Source organism: Lissotriton vulgaris, chromosome 2_1, assembly GCF_964263255.1.
Source record: "Lissotriton vulgaris chromosome 2_1, aLisVul1.2, whole genome shotgun sequence".
NCBI classification, from domain to species: Eukaryota; Metazoa; Chordata; class Amphibia; order Caudata; family Salamandridae; genus Lissotriton; species Lissotriton vulgaris.
Genome location: NC_141687.1, coordinates 766,725,739 through 766,750,789, shown reverse-complemented (window position 1 = coordinate 766,750,789; position 25,051 = coordinate 766,725,739). Strand labels below are relative to the sequence as shown.

The 25,051-nt window shown below is 47.1% G+C and overlaps 1 protein-coding gene across 7 annotated transcripts in view; it reads right to left on the bottom strand.

The window, feature by feature from the left end:
- Nucleotides 1-25,051, bottom strand: part of UBR3 (ubiquitin protein ligase E3 component n-recognin 3) — a 2,118,328-nt gene that overhangs the window by 848,458 nt on the left and 1,244,819 nt on the right. For all 7 annotated transcript variants that reach the window (XM_086956098.1, XM_086956102.1, XM_086956099.1 and 4 more), the window contains one exon: nucleotides 3,896-4,359. In XM_086956098.1, coding sequence (XP_086812224.1) covers nucleotides 3,896-4,359 — 464 coding nt within the window. The remainder of the gene's footprint in view (nucleotides 1-3,895; nucleotides 4,360-25,051) is intronic.

Here is a 25,051-nt window from a genome sequence, read left to right as displayed (position 1 = left end):
CTACATTTGTATTTTTTTGTCTCTGGTGGCCATCTTTGGGCTACATTGGGCTACATTTGGGCTACATTTGGGCTCTAACATATATAAAGCCCAAATATAGGCCAATATATATTTTTTAAAAGTTAATTTTCCTAAAAACAACTGGAGCATATATCTTGAGACATAGCTATCAGTGCTTACAATTTTTCATTTAAAAAAAAAATATATATATATATATTTTTTTGTCTTGGAGCGCTTCCAGTGCGCGCCCCGGTGTGCGCCCCGGTGTGCGCCCCAGAAAGCTCACTATTTTGAAGCGCCCCGGTGCGCGAACCGGGAAGCGTCCCGTTAGCGCCAATGTCGCGATCGAAAACAACATCGTGACGCATCGCGTAAGCGTGACGTATCGCGCAGCCGCATGATGCGTCTTATGACCCGCTGCGTTAACGCACCCGGAAGCGCGTAACGTAAGCGCACCGGAGCGTGTAACGTAAGCGCATCGGGTCATGTGACTTGAAAATAACACTTTTCATTGGTTCTCTTCATTTTTTTTCTCCAAATAATGAAAGCCCCCTCCTTTTTTCCTCATTCTTACTTTGGCTTCACTTGTTTCTGCAGCTGGTCCACCCCCACCACCACCCCCACTACCCAGAAAAGAAGGTCCACCACCACAGTTTCTTGGAGGACAAGAAGAAGAGGAGGAAGAAGAGGAGGAGGATCAAATCAAAGGGTCTACCTCCCAGAAGTACCAAGACAAAGGCACGTCAAAGTGCACTTCATTTGGCAATTTTTTTCTTTTCCAGATGACCAAAAAAAGGTGAACGCCCCCAAAGTCACCTGTCTCATCTGTGACAAAGTTCTCTCCAGGTGCAATCCCTCCAATAAATATTCTTTTGGTAACTATACCATGATCCGCCACATGGAGAGGTGGCATCCCAATAATTTGGCCCAGGCTGAAGTCCGGGAACTTTGGCACAACCCACCCCCTGTGGCCAGCACTTCCTCTTCAGTACCCTCACATTCTGGACCAGAAGAACGGCAAATGGTGCCAAATATTCAACCAAAATTTGGCAAGGTCAAATTTCTTTGCATTTTGTGTGGCAAACTTTATGCTATGGTGAACTTAGCGTCACCAAGACCTGGAACTCCCTCCCGACCGACCTGCGCCTGACCCAAGACCACCTCTCCTTCAGGAAGAAGCTGAAGACCTGGCTGTTCGAGCAGTAGCGCACCCCCCCCCCCCCCCCCAGCGCCTTGAGACCCTACGGGTAGGTAGCGCGCTATATAAGTGTCACTGATTGATTGATTGACCTTAATAAATACTGCTATAGACAACCACAAATGCAGCAAGGAAAGAAAACAGTAATTCTTTTCTTTGCTCCTGTTGAGCCATTTCCAATTCCCTGTTTTTTGTTTGTTCCCTCAAAAAAACCAAAAAAATATAAAATTGTTCAAAAACACAAAAAAATAAAAAAATGTTCAGAAAAATAATAAAAAAATATAAAACAACAAAAAGAATAAAAAAAAGTTCTCTTCAGAACTACCTCCCATTTATAAAATATTGCCAAAATTTTTTAAACTCTGGCATTCTTTTTTCTCTGTTGTGCGCTTCCCGGTGCGCTTCCCGGTGCGCGTACCGGGCGCTCCCCACGCAAAAATCGAAAAAAATATTTATTTTTTTTGCCCCGCGGGGCCCTTTTAAAGCCCCCACATCAAACCTAGGGTGTCAGGGAGGGTCTACTCTGCCCCCTTATGGTCAATTCCCCCTTTGTTTTGGCCACCTCTTGTGTCTCCATCCTACCGAGACACAAGATGGCGGCCGCTCCGGACTGTTTCGAATGTTTACAGACAACCAAGAGCCAATCAGCTTTCTGCGCGCAAGTCGCGTGGCGTGCCCGGTGCGCTCCCCGGTGCGCGTACCGGGGCGCTGTCATAGATATATATTTTTTTTAACCTAAATTACTCAAAATCCACTGGAGCACATATCTTGAGACATAGCAAAGGCAAATCGGGCTACCATTTCCTACAATTTTGCCAAATTTGGTGTAAATCCATTCAGCCGTTCGGGCTAAAAGTGAGGTTTACCGTCCTATGGAAATTAACATGGGGAAAACGCGTTTTGGGACCCCCCTTTTATCTCGGCCCCCGCTTGACGCATCCCCCCCAAACTTTCAGGGAAGGACTGGAGCTTGACGAGGCCATTTTGAGGAAATTTTCAGGCAGATTCGTCAACCGGCACCAAAGTTATTCCAAATAGAATTTTGAGATTTAACATTGAAAAAAATCCTAACTATAACTACCTACTGGCGACCGCCAGTAGGTAATATATATATATATATATATATATATATATATATATATATATATATATATATATATATATATATATATATATACATAGCACAAAACGTAATTAAAAAAATAATATACCAAAGTAATATTTTATTTATCATGTTACACTACACATATATTTTTTTATATAAACACACATATATATGAGTTTGTGTGTCTATATAGGAGTATATTGCTATATATTTGATATAGAAATAAACTAGTGGTATTCATTTAACTTACATTATATTACATTTCTAAAGGAAAATAACATTTACTACTTTTAATTGCATTCATATAAAAAAAATGATGTCTGTATATTTTGGATGATATTAGTGGCAACAATATTGCTTTCCGATATTTTGGTATTTACCTTTATAAGTATATGGGGCATGATATTGTGGACGATGATATTTTAGTCAACATTATTGTTTACCATGATATTAAGTCAGTGCTCCACATTAGATATCTCCACCATGCCAGTGGGAGAGATCTGTTTGTTTAGCACAGCAGCCGCCACGGCGGCTCCAATGAAGGCACAGAAACGTTACTGTATTGTTCAAAATAGGAGTTTGCAAAAAAGTCAAATGGCCTGGCATGCTGGAAGTTTTCTCCAAGGGTGTGAGGCACATTTCTTTGTTTTCCAGTTCTGCACTGCTTAGCCCTTCTCTGTGGGGCAGAACAGGAAAGAATAACAAAAGAACATCTACCCTAACTAGGATGTACTGTTTGACCAATAGCCCAAAGTCAGTCAGGCAGTGATTTAAGAGATTCCATCAGAGAAGCCAATGTAACCTCCACTGTCAGAATGATGCCTCTAAATAGAGGGTGGGAAGAGCGACTATATTGGACAGGTTACTCTGCCACATATTGGCAGTGAATCCAGTCTGACTAACTTTATTAAGCCCCCTTAATCTTTTGATCAGACAAGGCTCTCTGAGGAAGGATTGCCCTTGACTAAAATAGCAATTTGTGCTTGTGGTACATAACTGGGCTACGACAACCTCCATTTTCAGCCATCATATGCTGAAGAAGACAAGTCATTATCTGATAGGTTATAACAATACCCCCGCCACCCCACTAGACATACATGAGGGAATGTGACCAAAAAGTTTACAATATTTATAACAATTGGAACAAAGACTTAAGTGTTGCTTTTTTGTATTATTGCCTCGCCAGTCTGCTTGTGAACTACTTCTGCTGGCATTTCGAATTAAACTATGAAGACAAAAGGAACTGCAAGCACAAGCCAGCGCTAAACACAGTTTAGCCTGAATTATACCATTCACATAGCAAGGCATTTCTGTGTTTCTCTATCACAGCCCATGGACTTATTTGCTTGGTGTTCCAATCTGTCCGGCATAATTTCAACATTTAAGAATCTGTACCCAGCTGAATGGTAATGAAAATAGCTGTTCTGCTGGATTTCTATTCAAAACAGTTAACAGGAGAACTACAAAACTATGAAAAGCACAGCATAGAAATTTCACAAAGCATTACATGGACGAGAACTCCATGGGTGCAAAGTCTGTCCAGGAATCACTGCTTACAATATATTCTGTTCCCATAATCAATTACATATTACCTTTCTTCTTTATCCAACGTTTTCTTTTCTGCAGGACTGGTCTTCTTGGGGGGAACTGGAGGAGCAGTTTTCCTACATACTTCTTCAATGCTGCGTTTGTTCAGTCTGCTTTGCATTGCAGTTTTCAGCAAAATTCTTTCAACAGCAGTAGTCCCATCACCATGAGAACATTTAGTTAGGTTTGGCTGGTTTAGCACCTCTGGATCATCAAACCATGGAGGAGAATAGGAATCTGGTTTTCCTGAGAGTTTACTGTGGAGCTTAATAAGCAGTGACAGCATGCTTTCCTTGACTTCCAGGATTACTGTAGTAAGTTGAGGCGTTGCTCCAGGGGCTGACCATTTCATTGTTGTAGGCTTTGGTCGTACGGCTGAGCTTGCTTCACTACTGTTGCGATTAATGATCTCTTGAAATTTCTTGCGACGTTCTGCAACTAAACTGAAGACCTGAGCTGTACCTGAATTCTTGACAAACAAAGAACATATGTTACAATAGATTTGCAGAATGTATAATTAAACTTTTTCTTTGCATTATAGTTTGGACCTTTTCTTCTCCACTAACCGAGATTAATAAGTATACAGTGTTATTATAATTCAATGAACGGAGAGGTTCTCATACACTTGGTATATCCAGATTTTGAACTCAAAAGGGAAATCAGTGTATAATAAAACAAAATCAATAACTCCACGTAAAATAAATCTATTTTTGCTTGGTGTACGTATTTCTATGCACTTCTGTATGAAGTGATGACGGGCAATCCAAATACTGTGAAGGCCCGTCTGGAACCTTTTTTTGTTTCACCAAACATGACTGGGATACATTATGGACACTACGAGTCTTGTCCAGATTGAAACAAACAGATGCATTTACTCACTTTTAAGTCCTGTGATTGGTGGTTTAGCTCTTTATGCAGTGAACGCTATATAACTACAATTACAATACAATACAATAATGTGGTTACTATGAGAAAGGTTTAAAGTTCCTGCACAATTTTTACTGGGCATTTTTTTAGAGCTAACTGGGTTTGACTATTGCAGCACGTCAGTGGCATGAAAGTCTCTACCTAGTATCAGGTATCGGCAACGTTATATCAGTTTGGTGACCTTTATTCTAATGGACGTTGACTTCCAGCCATTGCTCACCTTAAGAAAATATTTATATTCATCAGGTAAATTCTGAAAAATATAAACGCTTTGCTGTTCCTACACCTTGGAATGCCAGAACTAGACCTTAAATGAAGTCTTTTGGGCAACCACCATAGCAAATGATTAACTGCCCACACCACAGATAAAGGTCACCCTCAGAAAAAACTAGTACCAAAGGACATTTAGCAAAGAGAGTGTTTGCAGATCTAACTTGGAGAATTCCTCTTTGCAGTACACACAAGGAAATTGAATAACATAGAATGTAAAGATGGCAAATACCACTGCAATTTTGATGTAATTGAATGATTTTATTTTTTAGACTCTACTGTATATTGATTTAGGACGAAAAGAGCTCTTACGCATCTTTTGAAGGAAAACAGTTATAAAACGACATTACAAGTGCATGCTGAGCTTGGGTGTTGAGGATACCTGCATCCTTATTTAATATGTGTGGTGAGCTAAGAAGGTCACTAGGGACAAAAAAAATATATGTTGTATAGATTTATCCAGGAATTAAGAGAAATCTACACACAGTACTTTTAGTGAACTGCATATGTAGTTGCAAATCACCAGTTTTCAATTTAATTCAATTCAGTCTTTATTCGTATAAAAATATCCATAAAAGCACAATTTAGTCACCACCAAACAGAAGAAATACAACTCTATTTAAAATATCATATCGGTTCGCATTTAAAATCTTATATAAAACCGCGGTGCTTACGACTGGACAAAACATATAAATTTGATAGAAAAAATTGCAACAATATACAGTGTATGTAAAGCACAGTAAATGACAGCGAAGCCATATTAACAATTTGCAAATAAATAGACCGGAATCACCAGTTTTAAAGTGGGTTGGTGGGGGGCCTGATCAGAGAATGTAGAAAATGTAAGCCATGTGGCCTTAGTTTCACTCTCTCCCTGACGTAATCAACAGACATCAGCGCCCTCCGCCCTCCCTTTGGGCACCGCAACACTGGGCATCCCTGACACTGGCTTTGAACAAGAAGGGAGAACCAGAGTTGCTCAAAACTTCCAGTCTTGGGTGAGAAAAACTGGCAGGAAAGTCTCCCCATACCAACCCGTGGCTATTTTGGGAGCAGTGCACAGCCCACTGTGTGTAAGACTTAGCCGACTGGGAGTCTTGGAGGCTGAGAGGGGACTGTCACTGCTACAGTGGTCTTAAAACTGAATTTGAAGAGGCAGACCGCACCTAGAGGTCAGCTTTGAGAGGGATGGAGGATAGTAGATGAATAAGCGGACTCCCTTAACAATTTCAACACACAGGCTTGAGTCATAACCACCATCAAAAGATTTAGGGCAGAGAAATTCACATGACTATCATGCTATTTTCTGTAAGATTTGTTGTAAGTCTCCGGCCTAGATCTTAATAAGGCTTTTTAATAAATTTGAGAAGTCTGAAACGGTGAGGGGCACAATGCAAGATGTTGAAGTAGTGGGGATTTCCCTTCCTGACAAGATCCCCGAGACTCTGTGCCAACTATAAGCCAATGTTACTCATCAACATAGAGATCAAAATCTTTACCAGTAAGCTGGCAGCGAAGCTGGCCCCCATCCCACCAGACATAATGATCAAGTTACTTACCTTCGGTAACGATATATCTGTAAGAAACATTAGTTAGTGTTAGATTCCTTACCTTAGAATATCCCCAGGCGTCAGTCTGGATCCGGAAACTTTTGCGTAGCAGTACCCCTGCGCGTCGGTAGGCGTCGTCTGCAGGCGTCCCCTGCGGCTCCGCGTCCGTCGTCGGCGGCGTGCGCCGTGATGACGTCGCTGGAGTACATAGACGCCGCCTCCGCGCGCTGACGTCAGTTCTTTGCACACAGCTTTTCCGCGCCAGGAGACGCAGAGCCATGAGAGAACCAACACTGGTGCCATGTAAAAACTAGGGCCCTGAAAGGGATGACCTTAACCCTAGGTATCAGTTCGCAGAACGGGGAGGATGGGTGGGTTCGGTAAGGAATCTAACACTAACTAATATTTCTTACAGATATATCGTTACCGAAGGTAAGTAACTTGTTCATCTGAAAGAAACACGTTAGTGTTAGATTCCTTACCTTAGAATACATACCCCAGCAATACCAACCCCGGTGGTGGGTCTGCGAACCAATACAAAACTACACCAGAAAGTCCTGGAGGACAGAACGGCCAAAGAAGCCATCCCTCCGGACTTGACTGTCCAGGCAGTAGTGCCTCGCAAAGGTGTGCAGCGAGGCCCACGTAGCCGCCTGGCAAATGTCCTGCAAGGGGACTCCCCGGCCCAGGGCAGTAGTAGCCGCCGTGGCCCGAGTGGAATGGGCCCTCAGCCCAACAGGAGGCTCCTTCCGAGCCAAAGAGTAGCACGCTTTGATGCAGAGGACGACCCATCGAGAGATGGTTCGTTTACAAACCGCCCGTCCCTTCTTCGCACCCACGTAGCCAACAAACAGTTGGTCATCCACCCGGAACTGGCGTGTGCGATCCATGTAAAATGAAAGCGCACGTTTTGGGTCCAGACGATGGAGCCGCTCTTCATCCTTTGAAGGATGCGGAGGTGGGAAGAAGGAAGGGAGGGTGATGGACTGCCCGATGTGAAAGGCCGAAACAACCTTGGGCAGGAAAGAAGGTCTAGTCCTCAGAACCACCTTGTCAGGATGAATGGACAGGAAAGGAGGTTGGACAGAAAGAGCCTGGAGCTCACTCACCCTCCTGGCAGAGGTGATGGCAACCAGGAAAGCCGTCTTTAAAGTCAGGAGACGGAGAGGGCAAGAATGAAGGGGCTCAAAGGGAGCACACATCAGGAAAGTTAGAACCAGGTTCAAATCCCACTGAGGCATCACAAACGGAACAGGTGGAAACATGTGAGTGATGCCTTTCAAGAATCGAGTTACAATCGGGGATTTGAACAAAGAAGGCTGATCAGGAAGCCTCAAAAAGGCTGAAAGGGCAGAAAGGTAGCCCTTGATAGTGCCCAGAGCAGAGCCCTGCTGGGCAAGAGAAAGAAGAAACAGAAGAACCTCCGAAAGAGGGGCAGAAAGAGGGTCCACAGCCTTTGCTGTGCACCATGCCACAAATCTGTTCCACCGACAGGCGTATACCGACTTAGTGGAGGGACGCCTGGCTGCCAGAATAACATCACAGACTTCAGGAGGCAAGTCAAATGGCCTCAACTGCCGCCGCTCAATCTCCAAGCATGGAGGTGGAGACTGGACAGGTTCGGGTGGAGGACCGTCCCCTGCTGCTGCGACAGAAGGTCCTCCTGAAGGGGCAGGCGGATCGGGGGACCGACTGACATGCTGAGTAGCTCGGGATACCAGTACCTTCGAGCCCAGTCCGGAGCCACAAGGATAACTTGGGCCCGGTCACGCCTGATCTTCTTCAGCACTCTGGGCAGAAGTGGTATAGGCGGAAAGGCGTATAACAGACCGCAACTCCACTCGCGCCGAAAGGCGTCGCCGTGCGAGTGCCGTCTTGGAAACTCCAACGCGCAGAACTGATGACATTGCGCGTTCTCTTCTGTGGCGAATAGATCTAACCAAGGCTCTCCCCATTGCAGAAAGATGCCCTGCGCCACGTCCGAGTTCAGACGCCATTCGTGATCCATCGAGCACCGACGGCTGAGTTCGTCCGCCCTGGCGTTCAGAGAACCTGCCAGGTGTTGAACCGTCAGAGTCACGCCCTGACGTTCCAGCCATTCCCAGAGGCGCAGAGCCTCCTGGCAAAGGGTCCACGACCCCACTCCGCCCTGTTTGTTGCAGTACCACATGGCGGTGGTGTTGTCGGTGAACACCTGCACTACACTCCCGTTGACAAAGGGGAGGAATGCCTTCAGTGCCAGACGAATCGCCCGCAGCTCCAACAGATTGATATGGAGCCGGGACTCCGCCGGAGACCAGATGCCTCTGATCTCTGCCTCTCCCAAGTGGCCACCCCAGCCCTGGAGGGACGCGTCCGTCACGACAACGTGCTCCGGTTGGGGAAGGGAGAGGGACTTGCCCCTGACCGAATCGCGGTCCGTAAGCCACCACTGCAGTTGTCTCGCAGTGCCCTCCGAGATCAAGACGTGGTCGGACAAGTTGCCCTGATGCTGGGCCCACTGAAACTTCAGGTCCCACTGCAGAGCCCGCATCCGCCACCTGGCGTGATGCACCAGAAGGATGCAGGAAGCCATCAGTCCCAGCAGCCGCAGCGTCAACCTGACCGAGACTCGGGATAGCGGCTGAAAGATGGGAATCAAAGCCTGAATATCCCGAACCCGCCGTTCCGGAGGATAAACCCGAAACTGCGCCGAGTCCAGAACCGCTCCGATGAAAAGGAGCTTTTGAGAGGGACACAGGTGTGATTTCGGCACGTTGATGGAGAACCCCAGTTCGTGCAAGAGGTCTGCCGTCATCTGAAGGTGGTGGACGACTGTTTGGGGCGAGCCCGCCTTCAACAACCAATCGTCTAGGTAGGGGAAGACTGAAACCCCCAACCTGCGCAGATGTGCTGCGACCACCGCCATCACCTTTGTGAACACCCGTGGGGCGCTGGTAAGGCCGAAGGGGAGCACGATAAACTGAAAGTGCTCCAGGCCTACCGTGAACCGCAGGTAACGCCGGTGGGCCGGCAGGACGGGGATGTGAAAATAGGCGTCCTGCAAGTCCAACGCTACCATCCAGTCTTGTGGGTCTAGAGCAGCCAAGACCTGAGCTAACGTCAACATCTTGAACTTCTCCTTCCGGAGGAAGCCGTTGACGTCCCTTAGATCCAAGATAGGACGTAGGCCCCCCTTGTCCTTCTTGGGCACCAGAAAGTAGTGGGAATAGCAACCACGCCCTACTTCTGGCCCAGGAACGCGCTCGATGGCCCCCTTGGCCAAGAGGGCCGTAACTTCCTCCTGCAGAAGTGTCAAGTGGTCCCCCGACACACGGTGGTTCTGCGGTGGCATGGCTGGAGGAGAGGTCTCGAAGGGGAGGGAGTAGCCCCTTCGGACGATTTGCAGCACCCACCTGTCCGAAGTGATCGTGCGCCAGTGAGCTAGTGATGGCGAACCCTGCCACCCACTGGCGTCACATGGGGCCGAAAGCACGGACTAGGAGGATTTTGGGGTAGATGCTGCGGGGGAAGGTGTGGTCTGACCCCGCCGTTGTCCCCGACCGCCACCACGGCGGTTTCCACAGCCGCCACCGCGTTGGAAGGATTGTTGCGGCGCGTGGCTGGCAGCACGTGTGGGGGCGCCCCTTCCTTGGCCACGAAAGGGACGAAACGAACCCGGTTGCTGACGCTGGGTCGAGAGACCCAAGGACTTGGCCGTGACCCTGGAGTCCTTGAAGCGTTCCAGCGCGTGGTCCGCTTTGTCACCGAACAGGTGACAGCCATCAAACGGCATGTCCATCAGGGTATTCTGGACATCAGCCGAAAAATTGGCGGATCTCAGCCAGGCGTGGCGACGAATCGCCACCGTCGTAGACATAGCTCTGCCCAGCGAGTCGGTCGTATCAAGACCACACCGAATTGAATATTTCGCTGCATCTCGGCCCTCAGCCACAGCCTGACCGAGCTTTGCCCGCACCTCCATGGGGCATTCTGGCAGCAGCTCCGCGACCGTATCCCACACAGAGTGGGTGTAGCGGCCCAAGAGGCAGGCGGTGTTGCAAGACCGCAGGCCCAAACTAATGGACGAGAAGACCTTTTTGCCAAACTGGCCATACCTCTTGGATTCCCGGTCGGGCGGGGCCGACGGGAATGCGGACTGGGAGGTCGAGGCCTGGATCACCAGACTCTCAGGAGTGGGGTGGGTAGACAGGTACTTGGGGTCGTCCGGACAAGGACGGTGGCGCCTGGCCACGTTCCGATCAACAGGCGCACCTGAAGCGGGCCTGGACCACGTGCCCAACAGAACGTCAGACAAGGCTTCATTAAACGGCAGCAGTGGCTCCAGTGGGCATGACTGCGGTTTGAAGACCTCGGTGAGGATGTTAGGCCTCACGGCCGCGACGGGGAGCTCAAGGTTTAAGGCCTTGGCAGCCCTCATCAGCACCACAGAATAGGCAGCTCCCTCCACCGATGCCACGGAAGGAGGAGAGATCAAACCAGGGTTAGGAGAGTCGTCCAAACCACTGGCATCCCCCAAGTCACCTGTCCAGTCCGGGTCATACTGGCACTCGCGAGCCAGAGGGTCCTCGGACCCCTCCCAACCTTCACCGTACTCCTCATCCTCTCCGTATTCGGAGTCAATGATGAAGACCGGCTCCTCGGGGTTCATGGGCCCCATCGGCGCCGGGACCGGCGTCGAGCGACGCCCGTCCGGCGCCGCGTCCGGCGTCGGAGAAGGTAAGGGGACGGCGCCGCCCGGAGCCGGCGTCGGAACCCCACCGCCGGCCGGAACCGGCAGCGGAGAACCGGCGCCGCGCGGGGGCGGCGTCGGGGGTAACCCCGATGGCAACGGCGCCGGGGAGGCCGGAAGACCAGCGGGCGCCGATCCCGAAGGCCCCTGCGGCGCCGGGGTCGGAGCCGTCGGCGGCGCCGGGGCCGGAGCACCCGACGGCACCGAGGCAGGGACACCCGAACCGCCAGGGCCCCCAGACGGTAGCACTGGGCCCGAAGGCGCCGTAGGCCCCGTCGGAGAAGCGAGCGCCCTCATGGCCATGAGGAACGCCTCGATCTCCTCAGGCGTCGCGCCATGCCCAGGGACCGGAGGGTATGAGGCAGGCCGCGCCGGCGACTCTCGCGGAGCCGCGGGGTTGGGGTCACCCGAGCCCCCGGCCACATCGCGCGAGCGTCGGGGGGAGTCGGGGGTACGATGACGACGCCCCGACTTCTTGTGCTTCCTACCTGACGAGCCTGACGAGTGGTGTCGACTTCCGGAGCGCCCGGCGCGGCTCCGCGACCGCTCCCTCGAACGCTCTCTCGACCTCCGGCCGGACCGGGACCGCTCCCGGTCCCGACGTGGGGCCGACACCCGGAGCTCCAGTAGCTTGCGGGACCGCTCCCGCCTAGCCTTGTTGGTAAGGGCCCGGCAGTCGACGCAGGAGTCCACGTCGTGGTCGGGGCCCAGACACCGGAGACAGAGGCGGTGATGGTCTGTGACCGACATCGTGCGCTCACAGTCATCGCAATTCTTAAACCCAGGCATCCTATCAGGCACAATAGAGAAAAAACAATCGAAAAACTTGGTCAAAGACCGGAGTACTGCTCTTCAGATCTGCGTCCACTGGCGCGGAAAAAAGAAGAACTGACGTCAGCGCGCGGAGGCGGCGTCTATGTACTCCAGCGACGTCATCACGGCGCACGACGCCGACGACGGACGCGGAGCCGCAGGGGACGCCTGCAGACGACGCCTACCGACGCGCAGGGGTACTGCTACGCAAAAGTTTCCGGATCCAGACTGACGCCTGGGGATATTCTAAGGTAAGGAATCTAACACTAACGTGTTTCTTTCAGATATACCCATACCAATCAGACTTTATTCTAGGTTGGCAGTGCAGTAATAACATCAAAAAAATCCTGCACATCTTGGAAAATTCCCAGAGAAAGCATCACAACACCTTGTTACTCTTGTTGGATGCTGAAAAGGCATTCAACAAGGTTAACTGGACATACTTGGCCCATGTGATATGCACCGTGGGCTTTGGTGCATACTTTATCAACAGGCTTCTTGCAAGGAATCAATCCTCAAAAGCCCACATTCGGGTCAATGAAACCATCACTATAACATGGCTATGTCACGGGTGCCTTCTCGCCCCCTACAGTCTTTTGTAGGCATTATATCCATTTCATGTTGTATTTGATCCATGATTGTATTACATACGAGAGTATCATCATGTATCCCATTTACATTTCTATAATGTACATGTCGAGTTAAATAGTCTCCAACCTTATCCTTTGTGTCGCTGCAACAACAAGTCAGGTCACTCTTCGACGCTCCCATTAGCACTAGAATGTTTTTCAGTAGACTTAAATTAGAAGAGCCTCTCCCCTGTCAGGATGTGTCAGCTTACATTTTCTAAACCTTTGCTTCTCCCTTAGGAATGCTAACTGCTTGGACTGTCTTATCTTTACTGTCCTACCCCCAACCCTTGCGGGGTTTCTCCTGTTTTGAAGGTCAAGGATTAAATGCCTTTCTTCCTTCCTCAAGATAAGAGTTTTTTTATGGAAAATCACTGAATGCGCAAGCACCATTTTACATTTGTTTAACCTGATGTATAAAAAATACCCTTAAGCCCTGTGGTTCAAACCGGTATTGTTACACTGATTTACATTAAAATATCACCAGAGGAAACAGTAAATTTGCAGCATTCTCACACACCTTGCTCTCTGCCCCTACTCTTGATCCACTAGAAAACACTATTAGACATAGAGAATTAAGGAAATGCACGTAAGCAAAAACGTTTCAAGCGGACAATATTTGCTGCTGATGCCATGGCGTCCCTGTCTGACTTTCTTATTAAAGGAGATGGAAACCCACTGAATTTTGTGAGTTTAAAATGATCCTCCCTAAATTTGAAATTGTACTCCTAAAACCAGTTCCATCACAGGAGAAGGCCCACCCTGAAACTTGTCATTTCTAGTGGGTTTCCAAAATAACAAAATGTTTGGGTATTGAAATAGCATCTTCCATGCTGCAGAATATTGCCCTTAACTACTTTCCAAAACTGCAAGAAGTGAAACGAGACCTCGCTCAATAGCACATGATGAACAGCTATTATTAATGTGAGATTTCTGCCACTTCTGCTGCACTTATTCCAGCTGAGCCACTAATCTGCCGTTCTCATTGATGAATCTTTTACAACCACTGCTTAATATCATGTTTGGCAGGGAAGGTGGCAGAAGGTAGATAGCAGGTTCCTTTATCGGACCACCACAAGGGGGATTAGCCCTTTCAAACTTGCTGACATATTTCCAGGCTGCACAGCTCTGATGTTACGTTGAATGGGAAAAAGTGTCTTATGAGTATTACTGTATAGACCACTAAATTGCGGGCATCCACCTCTACCTGGTGCGAAGACTTCAAAACTCACAGAGAAGTTGGGGGCTATACTCTAAAATTTAGTAGAGAAACACATTTGGTATGGGATAAGAAAGTTACAGGGCTTCGGCTCACCTCTTTTCCCTGCTTGTTTTGTCCAATATGAATTAATTTAAAGTTCATCCAGGCAATGAACAGAAATAGTTTTAAATGCTGGAAAGGAGACAGATGAGTTCTAATAAGCTCACTGCTCACCAATCGACAAATTACGTTCTCAGGCTGTTAAACAGTATAGACCACTGGAAGCTATCTTTTTAGCTATCTGTAAGTCAGACACTGTGTTATGTCAGTGAATTTGAGAAATGGTCAAAGACAAAAGCCAATGCAAACATATCAGCATCCTATAAACTAATCCTAGGGATGACCCAAAGCAATAGAAGCTCCGCTCAGAAATGTTCATGGGGTAAATGAGACAGGATTAAGTGGCAGGGAATGTGGCAAAATGACATGGCACGTATATCCATCTGCAATATTAAAGAGAAGGAAATACAATACAATACTTCTCACATTTTGGTACCAAACTCCAGACAAAATGGGATAAGGGAAAAGCAAATTCCTGTTGGAGAAGATGCAAGGCAACTAGCAAGTGCACTGCCCGAACTAAACACACATTGGGAGGAGATGCTACAAGAGGCAGACAGGACATTCAATTTACACCTCCTAAGAGAACAGGGAACAGTCATGTTAGGTACATACATAATTCCCAGGGGAACGATTGTAGAGCTAAACGACTGACATTGGCCCTAGTGTCAGCAATCCAAAATATCCTTGCACAGTGGGGGAATAAGATGGTGCTGATTAAGGGACTGGTTAAACCACTTAAAATGCACTGGCCTAGGACAATGTAACTATCTATCCAGAGTGTAGAACTAGGTTCTTTGATGCACACTGGTTGTCATTCCTAGCACTTTTCTCAATTGAGAATAGGAAACTTACCTGCCTAGGATACCTTACAAAGTTATGCCTCATACTTGAGGAACTCTCCCAATTCACTCCTTTTTAGGACAAGTCAGTAACATGCTGTGGTTTCTACTGCACCATTTTCCTCACAAAGCACTAGAATGGCTCAGGACGAGGGCTACTGGTGGAAATGAGGATGTTGGAAGGTGTAGATTATTTTGAAGTGCCTAACTCTTCGTTTACCAGAAAGTTGAAGACTATGGCATGTGTAGGAAAAATGCTACATATTAATATAGTTATAAATAAAAGTGGGACAGGACCCCCTCCGTAATGTCTTATTCAATGTATCCTTTTTCACATACCTTAATCATAAATGTGCGGACTTGGTAAACATCTATGAGTATTAATAATTTCTTTTTGTTACAATAAGCTGCAGCTGGAATTCTATTTTGATGTACACATCATCCTATGTTAAGAAATGTTAGCTGATCGATTTTTATTGAGTGTACATTTGAACAATATATATCAAATAGATAGGTGGAATAATTTTAGGGTATATTCGGTAAAGTATGGCATTGGTTTTAAAAAAACTGCCTTTGTTATACTGTGTGTTTTTAAGCAATTCAGAGAGAAACTAAAGACCTGGTTGTTTAACTGATTCCACCCAAGCAGTTTGGATCTCAGCACCTTGATACCCTCATGGGTGAGAAGCAGCACTTTATAAATCTGGTTTGATTTACTGACTGAGATGTACTACAACTAGAAAACGCATCCCAAAGGAAAAAGACCCATTGCCCAATCTGAGCATAACGGGCAGTGGAAGATCAAAGTTGAATCGCTCAGACATTTCACTATCAATTAGCCTTTCCCCACCAGATAAACTGTAGATCTTGAATCTAGTATTTTTTGTAAAAAAAAAAAAAAGTGAGTAAAAAAGTTAGCAAATTTAAACAAAAGACTTTCCAATGTTTCAGTCCTCATAACAGCACAGTGTACTCTTCCATGTTGCTAAATGGTCTGCATTTCCCACTCGGGGCTAAGAACCTTTAGAGATACGCATTCCATCATTAGCCACTAGCGAATGTCTCCTGTTCTGTCCACTATCCTCAGGGAAAATGCAGAATTGAACTTCAGGCCACTGCAATTTTGTGCTTTGTCAACAATGAGAACAGGTCTAAAAATCTATTCCATTACAACTCGTTTTTGGGTTGTTTTAACAGACTAAACAGCAAATCATAAGTTTTCAATAAAGCACTCTGACAAAATGCAAAGAGACTTCCTCCCCTACCCTCTTCCAAGGTTTTGGAGAGTTGTGCCCCATACCAAGTGCAAAAAGGCCATGTCTTTGATTTACACAAAAGGGAGCCATAAATGAATTAGTTTATACTTGCATGTCACAGCTGCCGCCTGGCTCACTATATTGCCCCGCTCCTTATGAGCGATGACTACCTCAATGTGCTCTTACCATCACTCCTGTGTCCCACTCAACCCATGCCTGCACAACCCTAACATATCCTAATAAGAGAGTGCTACAGTCTTCATACTTGTACCCAAAGCATGAGCTATCTGTTGAATCCCATCTGTTTTAGGTTCATTATCTGACAATTCCATGTCAGCTGTACATCACTGGTGAGAATTGCAGGCAAAAACACTCTTGGTACATTAATGGAGGGGTCTGGTTAATAAAGCAAATCTCTAGAACTTGCTTCATTTATCAAATTCCTGTATGAAAAGCAGAAGGTCTGCTGTTAAGTCAACCTGTATCCTATGGGAGGCCTTTAAACCCATTGTGCGTGGGCAGGCTCAAGCGCAGATAGGGGGAAAGAAAAAAGAAACTAAGCTAGAATGTGAGGTTATTGCGAGAGATACGGTGACCAAGACACTGAGAGAACACCAGACCTCTACATCCAATTACATTAGTTAGAAGGACGTACGCGCTTTGGCAGTGAATGCAGCAATGAGTATTGCTTTTGCGACGCATCACCATCTATAGGACGAGGCTGGTAAATTATTGGCCTGGTTGGACAAGAGAGACAAAGACCTTCCTGGGTGCTAGCAATTCTAGATGGGGTCAACGTGCTCCAAAAGCCCAAGGCAGTCATTGTAGACACTTTTGCAACCTACTATGGGGAACTCTACCACCCTGCAACGACCAGGACTGCCAACGACAGTGTGGACTTCCTGAGAGACATTGGCCATCAGACGATTACAGGGCAAGTGAGTAAGGCCTGATGTGGAGAAGCTGGCGGTGGCTATGTGTGACCTCCTAACTGGGAAAGCTATAGGAACTTATGGTCTGCACTTTAAAGTTATACAAAGGACTGGTTGACAAAATTGCCCAACCCATGTTAGACATGTTTCGGCGGGGCATGAGGAGGGCTCCCTGCCAGAAGACCAACAGGTTGCCACCATTGTAGTAATACAAAAAAAGGGAAGCCTCCGACAGATTGCGGGTTCTACAGACCAATAACCTTATTAAATATGGAGGCTACAGCTCTAGCCAAGGTACTGGCAGCCAGGTTTTGTGGGGTTATCATCTCCATAATGCACTCTGACCAGGTGGATTTCATGGAGCACCCACCTCAACCTGGGATGCTTCTATGACATCATCCACATGACCAGATCATCCCAGAGGGAGCAGGCAATATTGATGGCCACAATGGCATTCAACAGCATAGAATGGCCATACATATTTGCCAAACTAGACACTGTTGGCCTGAATGAGAGTCAACGGGGTGACGTCTTTGCACAGGGAGTAGTCGACAGGGCTCCCCCTTTCGCCAATGATTTCTGCTTTGGCATTTGAGCCGCTGGAAGGCCTAGGTTTGCCAGGACCCCCTAATACAGGGAAATAGGGCGATTAGAGGCTGGGAAGAACATCTCTCACTATATGTTGACAATGTTCTGCTATATGTCACTCAGCCATCCTCTTGGTTGCCAGAATTCTGCGGGTCTTTGATCTCTTCAGGAGCTACTGGGACGACCAAATAATTAGAATAAATCCATCATTTTTCCTTTGTCGGGGCGACACAGCACCTACAGTTTGGCTGCGTGGCACCAGTGGTGGAGGAGGGGTTTCAAAACCTTGGCATCTACGTCCTCGGGACCCACAAGAGTTTCTGCCCAGAAAGTGCTAAAGCAATTGGACAGGTTCTGTGAGGATGTGGCTTAATGGCGGAACCTACCACTATCTTCAATGGGCAGAGCTGCTCTCTACAAAATGATGTCCCTTCGGTGCCTCCTATATGTGCTCCAAAACACACCACTCCATTGCCCACCTGAGTTTTTTAAGAAAGTGGACCACAAAGTACAATTACTCCTATTGTGTTTTTATCTAGGAACCTAAATCGATATTTCTATTTTATGCCCTTGTACGGTTATAATCAATAATATCCCTATAACGGCATAGGAATCATATCAATATTTAGTTGTAGGCCATGCAGTCACATTAAGCAAGGCTACTTCCCCGGACTCCTAGAAAGCACAACGAGTTCTCTAAACAAACCAAACCTCCAGCAACCTGGGAAATCCCTGTGTGCTTTTGTTTTGATTTCGTCCTAGAACTCCTGTGAAGCACTGTAAGAACGGCCAGTTCTTAGTGACATCTTTATTGACGTTTTATGTCCAAAACTTACGTCAAACCTGGCACCTTTCAGGTATAAATATACCAACGTTGCCTTAAGCAAACACACGGTGGTGGTTTTGGAGACGAGCAGCTATCTACTTGCCCGAGAGCCCAGCTGATGAGAGAGCCCACGGACGCTGCCCCTCCCTTTTGACGCACTGAGAGAGACGCTGTCTTTTCTCCTGCCGAGAAATCCAGCTCCGGTGTTCTCAGCCGCCTTCGCGGGCTGCTGGGATATCGAGTCCTGAAAGAGAGATACCAGACCTCCTGCATTCTATTACCCAGGTACGGAGCTGACTAAACCCTTAAAGAGAATTCTTGAGTCAGATTCTTGGCAAAACCAACTTAACTTAAACTGCTACTTACTTACTCCTTCCCACGTATTAGGATTAGGTCAGGTACACCGGGGTAGGCGTATTTAGAAGCACCAGTTGAGTACGTTAGTCAATGTATATATGTATGTTTATATTTTATCCATTTTAAAGTATCTTATGGCTAAGAAACCCTATCAATGCTTTTACAGTATTTCATAATACTCCTTTTACTGCACGCACTTTACTTTACATTAAGTATTGCAATTATGGCAATTCATTTCTCTTGCATGAGAAAGAAGACTGCTCAATAAATTACACCTTTTATTGAAAACGCCCGTCTCTCTTTTCTCTGCACTCTGGTGAAACTAAGTACGCATGATTGACTGAATGAAATAGCGGTCTATTGATTTCACATGACTCCAGAGATACACTCTTATTCTGAAGGAACAAAGTTGTCATGTTATATGGTTGTCAGAAGCTAATCCCTTCTTGTCTATCCAGGGAGGTTAAACTCCTCCTCGTTTATTCGAGAAAGTTTCTAGTGACCTCTGAGCTAGCTGGCAAACCTTAAGTCTAATATAGTCAGTAGAGACCTAGTCGACCTCAGTCCTACGTCTACACTGCTGAATATATTATTCCAATGCGCAGAGCCTATTGGGAATATAGGAACTACAATACACTCCCCTCGGAGGCAGAACCGCACATATTGCATTAATCGAACTACAACGGGGGGTTACAACAGTGGCCTGGTAATCCCAGATATAAAGAAATACTATTGTGGGGCACAATTGCTAGTGATTAATGACTGGGCCTTTTCGAATAGGCAAGAGCTGGCATATCGAGCGGATCGAGACACCATGGGTCACGGCAGACGCAAGGCAATTCTCTATTGCAAGAGTGAGACCCCAACTTATGCAGAAGTACCGAATCACATTCCAAATGACACTACCATGTCACTTTCCATGACTGAGTTTTATCCTCTCCTGGATGCGATGCTGTCCCGAGACAAGTTAACGAACAAGTTAGTTACCTTTGGTAACCATAAGAAACATTAGTAGTGATAGATTTCTTGCCTTAGAATTACCCCCAGGCACCAGACTGCATCCGGAAAGTTTTAGTCAGCAGTCGCCTGTGCGTCGGTAGGTGGCGTTGTGCGGCTATTCATCAGTCGTGGGCTTCGTGGTAGCCGGGATGACTTCGCGGGCACTACTTAGATGCTGCCCACGTGCGCGGACGTTAGTTCTGTACACAACTTTCTGCACCAGTAACGCAGAGCCATGCAAGAAACTGACCGCTAGTGCATTAATACTAGGGCCCTGAAAGGAATGACCTTAATCCTAGAAATCAATTTGCAGAACGGGGAGCATGGGTGGGGCGGTAAGGAATCTATCACTACTAATGTTTCTTACAGATATATCTTTACCAAAGGTAAGTAACTTGCTCAACTGAAAGAAATAGACAGTGATAGATTCCTTACCTTAGAATAGGTAGCCCAGCAATACCAACCCCGGTGGTGGGTCTGTGAACCAAGATCAAACCAGAAAGTCATGGAGAACAGAACGGCCAAAGAAGCTGTCTCTCTGGGCTTGGCTGTCCAGGCAATAATGCTTAGTAAACATGTGCAGCGAGGCCCACGTGGCTGCCTGACAGATGTCTTGCCGTTCTGTCGGCGCGAGTATCCGGACTGTTTCCAGCCACCTCGCCGTCCCAGCTGACTACTTGCAGCTAAGCGCGGATCTTCTAACAGCAAGACCGCCTGCACAGAGGGATAATCTTACATGAATTCTACACTACCTGGCTCGATTACGAGCGCTAAACCCTGCGGTACCGGCTGCTCTACTCTGTAATAACGAGCATTCAAGCAGCGCATGTCACCTAACTAATTAGTACCCTCGCAACCGAGGCGTACTAAAACTAAGCAGGCAAAAATTACTTTATGTTTTAGTCCTGATGATGATCCTTTAAAATTGAGCAATGGATCGAAACGCCGTCGACTTGTGTAAATAGACATACATGTAAATAATATGTATCATTATGTATAGTCTATGCTGGAGAACACTGCTTACACTGATATAAATAGTGTCCAGGTTGCTCTGTCCTTTTGCCTGTATACTTTACCCCCTTCTCACTTCTCCTATTACTCTTCCTGTCACGAGTACGGTACAGGAGTGCGCCTTATTTTTCAATCACTTGTTTGTATTTAATTCCATTACCGTATCAAAATAAACCCCTGGTCCGGCTGGACAGGATTATTGTATGGTTACCATTGTGTCTTATACTACATTTATTTACATTTGTCATTTTGCTCCGGACCCTTGTTTTGTAAAAAATAGTATATACCCTTGGTCCCCAGCTACCCTTTGGGTTCCCCTTGTTTTTTACAAAAACCCACTCCATGACTAGGCATATCTTTATCTTCAATATGAAACCCTCATCGTAACTTAGCAATGTTTTACCCTCCAAACATCCTTTAAGCATCAGGAATCTTGGCCTATTCGATACAGAAGCTGCTGGCGCACTGAATGGAAATTTCTCAACAAATATGCATGCTAGAAATTGAAAGGCATTGAGATAGTTATCTATGTTCCTCTCCTTCCTCACTCTTGTTTTCTCCCTCTTTTTTTCCATCTTACTTGTCCTGCTCCAGCAAGTCCAAACCAGTATGATGCATTTCTAAAAAGGTGACAATGTCTGTGTAATCTTTAGGCCATATTCATTCCTTAACATTTACTGGGATCATACTTGCCAAACCTGTTGTTCTTGGCACCATTAAAGGCTTGCACGAATAGTCTCATGTTGCTACTCGATTCATGAACCCATTGGCTGCTGCTGTCCCTTGACCTGCCCACGCTACTAGAGAATTAACTCTTGGCACTGCATGTTCATGCCCAAGACAGACCATCCTGCTGGGTTTATTGTGGTCACATTGATGGGGGCTGTCCTCTCAAAGTGTGGCATGTGGCTGCCACTACTCACCCTTGAGTGCATGTAAGACAAAGCCATTGAATGAGCGCTAGCAGTGTAAGGCCCTAACCTAGACCCAAAACCTTGGCTTGTGAAAGGGGTATTGCCCTGTTTTCTAGGCCCAATCCACTTACAATTTGCCATATGGTTTGGGTTAGCCGATCGCCCCAGTTTTCCCTTTCGGCCCTTTATTGCCTGGTGTGCAGGTCGCTTGCATGTTTGTCCACGGAGGGGAAAGGTGTGCAATGGCTTCTGCCTGCTGCTAGGAGCTCTCACTTTTGTTCCTCTTTTGGGAGGTAGACCCATTACTGCTGGCTACACCACAGCATTGCCTTGTTGCGGTGGCGTAACGAACCTTGAGGGGGCCCCCCTGCAGGGTAGGTGAAGGGGCCCCCTCCGGACTCAATCTAGAGCTCCCCTGCAGAAGTGCGGTGCTGACGGGGCCCCCTGGAGGGTGAGGGCCCCCCCACACCGCGGGGGCTGGGTTACGCCCCTACCTCGTTGCAGTGTCATCCTTTTCTTCCTCTGCCCTTCCATTTTCTGGTGTTACGTGTAGGCGGGTTGAATTCAACTTTTGTCTAGTCCTTTTTCGCATTGTTGCATAACTCTGTGGGCCACTCAACCTCAACAGCCCCTGCTGTATGTTTGAACTCACTGAATGCACTCCTGGTGTTGATGCTTCTGCTCTCTACTTATGATGCTGTCTGAATGCTATTTACAGCCCACATACATCCTTGCCTACTCATGCTGCTATGCTAACCATTCTTCTTGTGTGCCACTGAGGATTGAAGCTATATGGTGTCTGAGCCCAGCATTGAGGCTTCAGAAGATGGACCTAGCTCTTCTGTATCTCATGCATTCGCCTGCCTTGTCTTTGCCATGGCTTTCAATGCTTGATTCCCTTGGTCTTTTATTTGCTGGTCTCGGTCCTCGCATCCTCTCCTAATGCTCAATGTTGCTCTGGTCACCAGGCGCTGCCTGGCTTCTCTCTTGGACCCAATGTTACAAGTCAGTTTCCTCCTAGGACATGATTCAGCAGCCACCCCGACCGTGCACTCCAGCTGCCGCTCTCACCATCTCAATGGCAGTGCCGCTGGACTTTCGGGACTGCCTTGTCACTGCCATGGATGTCTTTCACCTGGTTGTCCCAATGATGCTGTGTAGCTAGCAGCAAGATGGGTGGCGAAGAACTGAGCTACTGCCTAACAATATTGAAATATATCTTACAGGGTGAGATACAGAAAAACACACAAATAAGCTACACAGAAAATGTACTTTACCGGGAGAGAGGTTGCGGGGGGCTTGGAAGGTGGAGCCCTAGGTAACTGCAATCTTTGCCAATGCCTTAAAAAGTCTCTGGAATCTGAGCCTGCAGCTCCATTTCCGTTGCACCCCCTTCTTGGGGTTGGGCTTCGGGAGATGGCCCCGCTCCAGACCTCAAGTTTCCTGCAGGACAGGTCTGTTAGGCTCCTCTTCTCTCCTCGTCATAAAGGTCATATGCTGTCAAAATTGACGGCGCACCTACCAAACTCAACAGCAGAACTGAATGTGCAGGGGCCTAGGGTGGGTGCTTTAAAACCACAGGCCCCTTGGAACACCGTCGGCTACCACCCTTAGCTGCCCTTCTCATGGCTGGCGCCCTCTTTTGCTGCCCTTCCGGTCAACAAGTGGGCAAGGGGCATGAGAGGGCTCTTCCAAAGGATACGACCGGGCTCTTGCCCTGTGTTAAGGCTCCTGTTCATTACCTGGCTGGGCCTTCGCTCGAAGCAGAGAGTATGACGTTAATATCCATCTCTAATTTTCGGGCAAAATCAAATACGGCCATTAACTGGAGAATATGCCAGACCTTAGTACCATTGTGAAGGGCAAAAAATACCTCGAAATGGCTGAGCTGCCCATGTCAGGTGCCCTTCATCTTATTAATAGTGATAGCATGTTCAACACACAGCCATTTTCCAAAAGCAGGGAACTATAATGCCAGCCGTCACTCACAAGAAAAGGGGAAGCGATGCGTCGGACACACAGTTGTAATCAAAAGTCCAACAGCTCGCCACACAATACACTCAAAGAAATACCAGAATTATTTATATTGAATTCAATGCCGTTACATTGTCGTACCCTCGGCATCCTGGAGACGTAAACCTTCTGGTATCATAGTGGATACAATGGCATTCATTAGGTATGTTTAAAGCGAAACACATATGTTGGGGCCCACATAACCTTAGGCTTGCTGGCCAGGGAGACTGTAGAATAATATTTTTCCAGCTACTCATTACAGTACAGTAGGTCCGACAGCCATGCTTTAATTGTAGGGGCTCGGTCCCTGCTCCACACACAGGCCACTCTCCTCTTAGCCAACAGAAAGGCCATAACTGCAAGCTGTCTGACATGGCATGGAGGTTTCATTGTGAACTCCAACAGGGCCAGCATGGTTGAAGGGTGGGTGTCTATTTCCATCATCCGGGAGATTTCTGTAAATATTTCTTAACACAATAAACCAGAGATTAATTTATTTTCCTTATATATTCGCCAGCACTCCACCTTATAAAAATCTACTTCTGGACAAACACAAAAACGTGACCGAAAGTCATTACACACCACCAGGTGTCCACTCCCCACGCTCTCTAAATACCCGGTTTGATGGAGAGTGGGCCTACACCTGAAGTCAGGGAGGCACTTTTACCTAAGAACAGACCTGTGAAATATAAAGATTAAAAAACCATTTTGTATCCCAAACCGACCTTTATATTCACAGGAGGGATCACTTTTTATTAAAAAAAACAACCTAAGGATAAGGGGAATTAGTACCCCATCACCACACACACCATAAACATATTTCTGTATGATGGCTCGTGCGAGACTGTGGCATTCTTCAGGACGGAAACAGGGGATCCAGGCATGGCAAATGCACGTGCAACTAATCAAGATAGGGTTGACATTTGATGACCCTTAATGTACTAGGCCCCTAGATAGCCGTAACACAACAATAAATAGTTGAACCACCAGGGATATGCCCTGATGTTCCAGCCAAGTCCAGAGGCACAGAGCCTCTTGACAAAAGGGATTACAACCCCACCCCACCCTGCTTGTTGCAGAACCACATGGCGGTAGTGTTGTCTGTGAACACTTGTACTAGCCTCCCTTTGATGAAAGGAAGATAGGCGTTCAATGCCAAACGAATCGCTGGAAGTTTCAGC